The 10,000-nt window shown below is 42.1% G+C and overlaps 1 protein-coding gene across 1 annotated transcript in view; it reads left to right on the top strand.

The window, feature by feature from the left end:
• Positions 1 to 3,564, top strand: part of farsb (phenylalanyl-tRNA synthetase subunit beta) — a 12,372-nt gene extending 8,808 nt beyond the window's left edge. Inside the window, exons 16-17 of the mRNA XM_080845390.1 lie at positions 737 to 889; positions 3,107 to 3,564. Of these exons, the coding sequence (XP_080701516.1) occupies positions 737 to 889; positions 3,107 to 3,258 (305 nt within the window). The 3' untranslated portion in view covers positions 3,259 to 3,564. The remainder of the gene's footprint in view (positions 1 to 736; positions 890 to 3,106) is intronic.
• The last annotated feature ends 6,436 nt before the right edge of the window (positions 3,565 to 10,000 follow it).

Raw genomic sequence — 10,000 nt, 5'->3', positions numbered from 1 at the left:
TATGTAGCATGATAGCTGGCAAGCTACCATATAAGCCAATGGAGTGGTGGTATACGCGCTAATTGTATCGGTAAAACTACCGTTTGAAAGTTTCAGTTAAGACCGACAATTCTATGCATCGCTCGTGTAGTACATTTCAGATCAAACCGAATCATTATAAACATATAAAAAGTTGTGTAGATAGCTTTATTCATGTAAAATATTCCTCGCTTCAAGCAGCCATGTTTTTTTGAAAATTCCCGAGCTGGTTTCGCGGTGTGCTCTGGGATAGCCCTTGGAGTTAAGGTAGCCCTCCGATCATCTCAAAAACGAGGGCCATACACCCCTTAACCTTACTCCTTAATCTTGATCAAGTTGGGTATTGAGACAACACTAGCTCTCACATGAACGCGCAATTTCAAGGGTAAGGGGTAAGATAAGGGGTAAGGGGAAGTATTGAGATTGGGCCTAAGTCTTTCTCCCTCTCTCTCTCCCCCTGCTGGTTAGATGTGGGAGCGCGTAATAACCGGCGACTGTGTGCGGTGTTCTACAATAAGTCTCTCTCTCTCTCTCTCTCTCTCTCCCCCTGCTGGTTAGATGTGGGAGCGCGTAATAACCGGCGTCTGTGTGCGGTGTTCTACAATAAGTCTCTCTCTCTCTCTCCCCCTGCTGGCTAGATGTGGGAGCGCGTAATAACCGGCGTCTGTGTGCGGTGTTCTACAATAAGTCTCTCTCTCTCTCTCCCCCTGCTGGCTAGATGTGGGAGCGCGTAATAACCGGCGTCTGTGTGCGGTGTTCTACAATAAGTCTCCGGGATTCGAGGTCATCCACGGGCTCCTAGACCGCGTCATGCAGCTGCTGGAGGTCAAGCCGGACCATCGCCACGGTTACAGCATCAAGGCAGTGGAAGGTAGGTCATCAGGCGTTCAAAGACTTTGTTGATATCACACACAGTGGACTCTCTTGCACTCACATGCACACAATCACCCACACACAGAATTAATGACACACACAAACACACACACACACACACACCACTGCCTCAATATCATAGAAGCCTCGCTCACTGGAGACACACACTCATGCAGATATCATGACACACACACACACACCAGCGTTTCCGTTGTCCGGTAATTACCGGTCTTTGTCCGGAAAAAAAATGAAATGTCCGAAAATATTAGATCTCACCGGTCAAATTGTCTGATTGGAATTTCTTAAAAATCCCGTCCAGCAAACACAATCTGAATTTGACAACAATCCTTAGCCTATATTTAGGCCTATAAAGCAAACGTGCACTGCCCTCATTATGTTTTAAAGGAACAGGCTATTCTGCCGCTTGAAAGTTATTAAACAACACGCATATGCTGCATTTTAAATAAAGCGCAAACCGTCGGTTACAAACGGAGCGAACTGAGTGATAAGTATCAAACATGGCCAAGCAGACTAGCCTTAAAAGTTTCTACTGAACTAGTTCATGTAGAAAGTGAACTTTCCAAACATTGAATAGCCTACCTGAAGCCCTAGATGTTCAAACAGCTTTACCAGAGAAAAGGCAGAAGTGTCGGGCGCGAAGGTGCGAAGTAATTGATGGTACAGTAAAATGTTCTGTTAGTTCTTCGAAATGGCAGGACGACACAACGGATTCATAAGAGGGTCTAATCATTTTTAGAATCTCCGCTGTCATTGAACATAGTCAGAGAGCAATGACCTTGTTGCAGCGCTTAATTTCACACAGCAGGTTGCGATTAAAGGCCATTTATTGACGCGCATCAGGCATTTATGTTTTTTTTCCTATTGTAAACTTAGGCAAATAAACAGTTTCATTCTAAACGACCTGATTATGTAATTCTTTAAGCTAAACATGGCGTCAGTTTTCTTCAATAGGCTAATTTAGAAGCAGAAATAGATATATGACCGGCTTATCATTAAAATGTCCGGAAAATGAAAACTCTGCCGGTCATTTTGACCGGCAACATTTTTCTTTAGCGGAACCTCTGACACACACACACACAGACAGTTACACCAGTGTGCCATGAAATACTGTGTGAGTGTGTGTGTGTGTCTGTGTGTAAATGTGCTACCCCACCCCCTCATAAGGTCATTATCGATCTTGAATGAATGAATTATGAGCTAATTTCAGTTTACAGAGAGAGAGAGAGAGAGAGATCTCTTGAGGGAGGGAGGGAGGGAGGGAGAGAGAGATGAGGACCAGGGAGAGTGTGATTGATGAAGCAGGATGCCTGAGTCACTCTCCAGACACACACACACATGCAGTCCACACACACAACAGCACTAACAGACACACACACACAACAGCACTAAACAGACGCACACACATACAACAGCACTAACAGACACACACACACACATATACACACACACACACATAAATGCACTAACAGACGCACACACACACACACACACACACACAACAGCACTAACAGACGCACACACTCCACACACTTAAATGGTTTCCTATGACTGTCTGAAAGCTCAGTTGAAATCAGAGATGAGTGGAGAGAGATGGGGGGCAGAGAGAGAGAGAGTTGGGGGACCACACACACACACACACACATACACACACACATACACACACATGCACACAGTCTGCCTGGGTATGGATGTAAAGAGAAGAAGAGTATTGCCTGTCCGTGTTCTTGCCTGTCTTCCTGTGTATTGACATAGAGAGAGAGGGAAGAGTATCACTGCCTACCCCCCCCCCACACACACACACACACACACACACACACACACACACACACACACACACAATCACTGCATGCCTGTCTGTGTCTGCAGGAAAGGGGAGGTGTGTAACAGGCACCATGTGTGAGTGGGAAAGAAGAGCAAGTCATGAGGAGAGAATTTGTTTCATGTGTTCGACCTTTCTTCTCATTTTCTCTCTCTCCTGTCCTCTCTCTCTTCTTATCTCTCCCTGTCCTGTCCTCTTCCCTCCATCTCTCCTTCATCTCTCCTCTCCCTCTTTCCTCTCCATCTCTCCTCTACCTCTCTCTCTCTCCTCTCCTCTCCATCTCTCTCACCTCTCCTCTCCATTTCTCCATCTCCTCTCCATCTTTCCTCTCCTCTCTCCTCTCCTCTCCATCTCTCCCTCTCCTCTCCTTCTCAGATTCAACCTTCTTCCCCGGCCGCTGTGCTGAGATCTTTGCACGCGGGCAGAGTGTGGGACGCCTCGGGGTCCTTCATCCAGACGTGATCAACCGCTTTGAGCTCACGCTGCCTTGCTCCGCCCTCGACCTGGACATCGAGCAGTTCCTGTGAAACCATGGCAACGCTTGTGAGAACCACACCCACAGCACCCCCACTCAAATATGATTGGCTCATTGTCTCCACCCTCTGGGCTGTGGCCTGGTCTGATTGGACAGGAGTGCTGAGGTGCTGTGAGGGGTGTGTCTTCATTCAACAGGACACATCAAGGTGGCCGTGGCAGATGCCTGTGTGCATTCTGTGTTCACATGAGGCCCGTTGATGTGTTTGTGTGTGTGTGTGTGTGTGTGTAAACACACGCAGGCTCCTTTTATAAAAACACCTAAAAGCTGTGCACAATAAAGCCCATCTTTCTTTTCATTTGACTTGTGTGTGTGTGTTTGTATTGTGTTGGTATTTGTATTGAGGGTGTGTGTGTTTGTTTTGCGTGTGTGTTGACCCTTATCAGAATGCATTCTTTATGAGTGTGTGTGTGTATGTGTGTGTGTGTGTGTGTGTGTGCACTGTTCTCACTAATGGCATGCCAATGTTAGGTGTGTTAAAGTAGATCCCAAGCTGTTCTAAGATGGTCTTGTGTAAGGCTTACAACTGATCTGTTTTGCCGACATTCCTGTTGTGTGTGTGTGTGTTCCAGAGTGGTCAGTCAAAGGTAGGGTTCAGTCAAAGGTCATGTTACCTCTTGTGGGAGAGTGGTGTCTATGCCGTTTGGGGGGGGTAACGGAATCCATGTAACGGAGTTATGCATTTAGAAAAGACTGCCCAGTCGACAGTCCTTCCGCTTCCTGGGCACCATCATCTCCCAGGACCTCAAGTGGGAGCTGAACATCAGAACAGAACAACAAGGCCCGGGACCCCCACCTGACTTGGACTCTTATCCCGCCCCCAACCCTCAAGTCTGTGTTACATTAACACACATTACATTGGAGATTCACATTGCAATCCAGTCTTGCATTTTACAGTTTACTTTACTTCTTTATATATATCATTTTATATATTTCTTTCTTATATATTGTGTTTTTTCTTCTTATGTGTAGTACCTTTTCTTCTTTGTAGTACTTATTGTGTTTTTATGTTTACTGTATGCACCGATACACTAGAGCAAATTCCAGGTAGGTGTAAACAATTATGAATACAAAGGGAAAATGTGCAACATTTTATTGCAACTTTCACTTGCTCCCGCAATTTCATCCCAACAAACACCTAAAAACATTGCAACTTTTATCCCAATTTTCTGGAAAACCTCTGTCAGGGAAAAATCCTAAACACTTACTAAGTTTTGTTAGAATAACTTAGAATAACGACGCCACAAACCAGAGTAAAGTTTAACAGATTGTTTTACGCCCTGGATCCTAGGCGGAGAATCGCTTCTGCCTGCCTACTGACCAAAACAACCTTTTATTGAACATCAGTGGTTTACAAAATACATTGACCACTCCCAGGTCCTTAACGATTTTGCAACCTGTCTTTTCCCTCCAATAATGAGAATTTAACCTAAGACCTCTCAGCCCAAAACCTGGGTAACTTCCTGAGTTCAAACACAACAATAAAGAAGAATTCACAAAACACATGGCATCCTCAATCACTATCTCAGTCTATTTCTAAACATCTTATGGCGCGTCTAAGTTTTAACATCCCTCTTTCTCTCAGACACTGCATTCCTTTCAACAGAACAAACAAACTGATGGAGAATCCATTTACAGACTTAAACACACTCATGATAAAAAACTAATACAGCATATATCTTTCACATTTCCCTCCTGTTTATCATGACCCTACTCCTAGTATAGACCATCAACCATATACATCTCCTTTGGTTTTCTGCATACCGTAGGTATCATTACACTAAACCATCATCATCCTGATAAGTCAATAGAGCATCAAATTCCTGTGATAGCATTACACTCCGTACAGAATTACGTACTACACTAGAAATGAGAACTTTTCACACATGTAATAATACACATCATAAAAATACAAAAAAGTATAAAGATTACAGACTTTCGGCATCATTTGCAACCATGTACCAGAAGTGAGCCAAGCAAACGGATTAAACCACCCAAAATCAACCACTTTATCACGTGTTATAGCATCACAAACAGCCCTCATTTGCTGTAAGGCTTCAGCCACAGATGGACGTCATCAGGTATCCAGGTATCATTCAGCATAACACAAACCCCTTCCACTAGCAGCAGTAAGTAAATCTAGCAGTAATCTATTTGTTTCAGCCCCATCAGCTGAACTGAGAGACCTTGTCATTAAGGCCTTCCACACTGACTAAGGTGACATTAACAAATGATCCTAACCTATAGTTAAGTCTTTCCATTATTAACATGACTCTACCTAATCCTAGAGACAGAATCAGAGACAAAATTACTTTGATACTCTTGGTCCAAATCTTTTAGGTCATCAGACAAGTCAGTCCCCCACATATTGTCATGGTTCTCAACAGCAAATCTCTTCTTACGAGATAACCCTGGCTGAGAGATCGCACTAACAACTTAAATATGGTCCGCGACCTGAGCGGGGGCACATATGCCAACCCCAATGTGAAGGGAGGTGACTACCATCTAATACCACACTCCCACATTACCTCTCCCAACGTAGGGATACCCTTGTCAGAAGGGCAGTGCTTTTCATTCCAACCCCAACATAAGGCACAATATATACCCATGTACTGACATTGGATGAGGAAGTGGTGCTTGAAGACACAGTATCCGTAAGAATAACATTTTTGTTACACTGTCTCTGTCTCTTGTTGTTCCATTATTTGAAACACATAATGCCTATACAAAATGGACTATCACATAAGGTGACATCAAAAATGTAGTATTTAGCTCTACTAGTGGTTGGGTCGTGTTACACACATCCTGCACCTGGGTACCGTTTGCATCACAAGATGGAGTATTGTAGCCCCAGCTGTCTGGGCCACACTTCTCTCCAACACAGATCGTGGCTTGATATGAGAGTGGTCTAGCTTCAAGTCTAGGGTGTGATAAAGAAGTTTGCATTCATTTACATACTTAGTAATTAGTCTTATTACGTCTGCTCGCTTGCATAGATGCATATCTATCCCATGAATTAGTAGAATACAAGTGAGTAACATTCTCCAGTGCCCTATATTCTCCATGTGAAATCCACCTCTTATGGATTTTCTCAATTACACTTGTGGAGGACCAGAAACTCAAAATTACTCCTAAAGTAATCACTAATAGCAACAGTCTAGACATTGTTGCAACATAATTATACAATTTATACAATATACAGAAAAACAATAAAAACATATAAACACAATAAACATTAAAACAATAAACACAAACACACCAATCTACTATGTTGAGCAGAATCACCAATTCGGGCACTCCCGACTTGGGTGACTAATCAGACGATCAAGAGCTATATTTCTCAACCCCCTCGAGGGAGCCACTAGACGCTACTCAACGTTAGTGGTGTATCCTAATAATGATCTAAGTTTACAGTGTCACAGATGAATCTAGGTGGAGCGTTGACGTTGTTGGGATGGCCAGTAGCACTTGGTATGGTCACTCCCGCCTGTCGTCAGACAAAGTCTTTCTTTTGATGACTTTGATGAACACCTTCACCTGGCCTTGTTCCTGTGGGGACACAGAAAAAACTCGAACAGTATGTTGCACTTAACAGTTGGAGTGTGATCTATATTCTGTATAAGTATATCAAAGATTGACAATGGTAGACCTTGAGCAGGGGTAATGTATATGCTTAAAACTACCAAGTCTAAACAATCAGGCCATTGTATACCTCATTCACAAAATGTCAGACCTTATCATTTCACATTGCTTCACTAAAAGACTAAAAAAAAATTTTTTTATAGTTTATTAATACATAATAGTTATTATGTATGCACCTCCCCCCTGTTGAGACATGTAAAGTCACATGACTCAAAATTGCTTCCCATTTATATATCAAGATCTTTTAGCGTCGCCCCGTGTTTTATCCAACTTTCTTGTTCACTTTTGGGTGCTTGTTGTTGCATGTTAATCAAAAACTCATCCTCTGTGTCTTGTGTCAGATACAGACCAGCTGCCTGCTTGGCTGTCTTATCTGCGAAAGCATTTCCTTTTGTGATGTCTTCTATTCCATTGGTGTGTGCTTCGCATTTGCATATAGCTAAATTGCTAGTTAATTGTATTGCTTCAAGCAGATCTTGTAGCACTTTTCATATTTAACAGAAAATGTGTGAAGCAGTGTTGTGGAGAGTAGGATCTCACGACACCTCTTCTTTCAATCATAAGACCAGAGACTGGATGTAGAAATCTGAAAGTTTATTATTGTAATCAATAAGCTACAATAAGGAAATGTTCCATATATTAGCTCGGTCTCATTGTATGAATGTTCTGAAAGCCATTTTAAGGCCTGTCATTTGTGGGGTGTGTGTCTCCCCGGGATCCTGTGAGACCCCCCGAAGACCCCCCCCCTTACAGGGAGTTTCCTGGAATGTGCCTGTGCCGTGACTTTAGTGATGACTTTTAACATCAGTGAATCAAGTCTATGGATAGGTAACTCCTTCCCGCCTAATCTGCCTTTTCTAAAGTGAGACTTTCATACTGACAAGTTAATCCATGTTTATCTGAACATAAAAAATATCCCACAGCAGCAAAAGCATATTGGCTGTCCTTGTATACTGTAATTTCCTAACCTCTGTATAACAGACACGCCTTGGTCAATGCAACCATCTGCTGCTTGAGCAGGCAAGACGGTCATCAATCAAGTCCATTGACAAGCTAGAATCTCTGAGCTAAGTGTTATACCTCTGAGTTCGTTGAAAATAACTACAGAGTCAGTCATAGTTTTCTTCATCTAGTGAAATGCTCTTTACTTTTCAATCATTCCCATTTCACTTAAGAAGAACAACACACACAGCCTTATGCTGCACTATTTCATGGTGTGATATGACTATCAGACAGCCAGTCACTTGAACAAACAGCATGGACCCAGATAATATATCTATAATGTTTCGTATGTTTTTCCCAAAAAGTATCTTATTCCATGTAGACTACCTTAAAAACATACACCCAGGACGAAAACTTTGTCCCATAACAACATGCTAACAATTACTCGTAATTGTAACAACATACACTGATCTTATCTTTTAAAATAAATCATGTAGGCTCAAATCTTATTAAGTATTCACTCCTGCTCCATGGCTATTAGGACACCTTACGTGTGAGGTTATATATGGATCAGATAATGCAATTTAATCATACGTTGTCGCTACTGATAAACAAAAGGACCGATTTTAAGAATCTCACTTTTCATTTTAACTTGGTGAACCTTCTGGTAATTTCCATTTATTTTAAGAATTTTCCAAGATGTCGAGGCTTTTTATTTCATTAAGAAAATAATTGTTGCTAACTTCCTTCAAGTCAGTCAATTTTAATTGTGTGTTACTTCTACACAGCCAAGATACTTGGCAGTACCGTCAGCCTGTAGATCAATCTAGCCTATAAGGGGATACCAGACAGCAGTAAACCAGCGGTCTCTTCGACAGTAGCAACAGTCCTATCTCTGTTCCCCAGCACATCACATACACGCACACGGTCATAGCTTTTCGCGAACTAGGAGGTGTTTCTATGTTTTACACCATAGCTTTTGCCATTAATTAAGGAGATAAACAAATGAATACTTTGTATTACTATTGTAACGACCAGTATGTTTAATGTGTTCATGTTCATAGTGTTGTCTGTGTGCCTGTGTCCTTGCTCTCTGTCAACCACGGCAGCTCATATATTACTATGCGCTGAGGGGGACTGTCAGAGCAGTCTTAATTCACTTAGGCTACTATCTTACTATCACATCGCCTGGCCGTCATTCCTGACTGTTCCGTGGAGTATATGGCTAAGCCTAGTTTAGTCATTACATCTTGTCCAAGAAGATTTAAACGGACAGAGGGTGAAACCATGGCTTGTGATTTTACAGATTATCCTGTTAGCGAATTATTTCTCTGTTAACATTGTTGCCACTATTATAGTTTCTTTATTCTACCTTGTTTTAACTAATTCTCGTGACTATTTTTATTCTCTTTGGCATAAAGACTCATAGGCTACTTATTGCTCTTTCAACTCTGACTAAGTTCAATTAATAACTTCTTTGCGCTAATATCCTGAATTCTCTAGTATGCCTCTCCACACCCTTTAAGGGATGCGGAACCTCTTATACTATCTTTATCATTTCTGCACTAGGCAATTCTATCATTGAATAGAGATATTTCGGTTGATCAGATCGAAATTTCTCATCCTCAAATCGATCTGCACATGTATTATTTATTTTAAGCAGTATCATATATCATATATATTTAACATGCTATGTTTAACGACGTTTTTCTATCTATTCATTCATACATTCACACACATAGGCCTACATTCACACAGATGTACATCCATTTGCATCCCTCAATCCCGGATTGGGGCAGAAATATTTCTATATGAGATACCATATCTCATGAGATTCCCAGATCTCTTTATAGCTATTGTCTGTTCTTTAGTAACCCCATATGCTACTTTTACTTCATACTCTGTTATTCAGTAACCCCCGGTCACTTACTTATATGTGGGTCAAATCTGGTTCCGGATCCCGTCAGGCCAACCTCCATGGGGGCAGAATCCTTCCACCGGCAGTCCCATGTAGAATTTAGACCTCTCTGTTAGTCGTGACAGGCGGCTTCGGCTTCTGGAGACTGCTCCCAGGGGTGGTCATCTTGGGCTCCGGCTCGGAAGGACCAAGAATGTCAGGGAAAAATCCTAAACACTTACTAAGTTTTGTT

The sequence above is a fragment of the Sprattus sprattus genome (genome assembly GCF_963457725.1).
Source record: "Sprattus sprattus genome assembly, chromosome: 9".
In the NCBI taxonomy this organism is placed as follows: Eukaryota; Metazoa; Chordata; class Actinopteri; order Clupeiformes; family Clupeidae; genus Sprattus; species Sprattus sprattus.
Note: the sequence above shows the minus strand (reverse complement) of the source record. Positions and strands in the feature narration are given on the sequence as shown.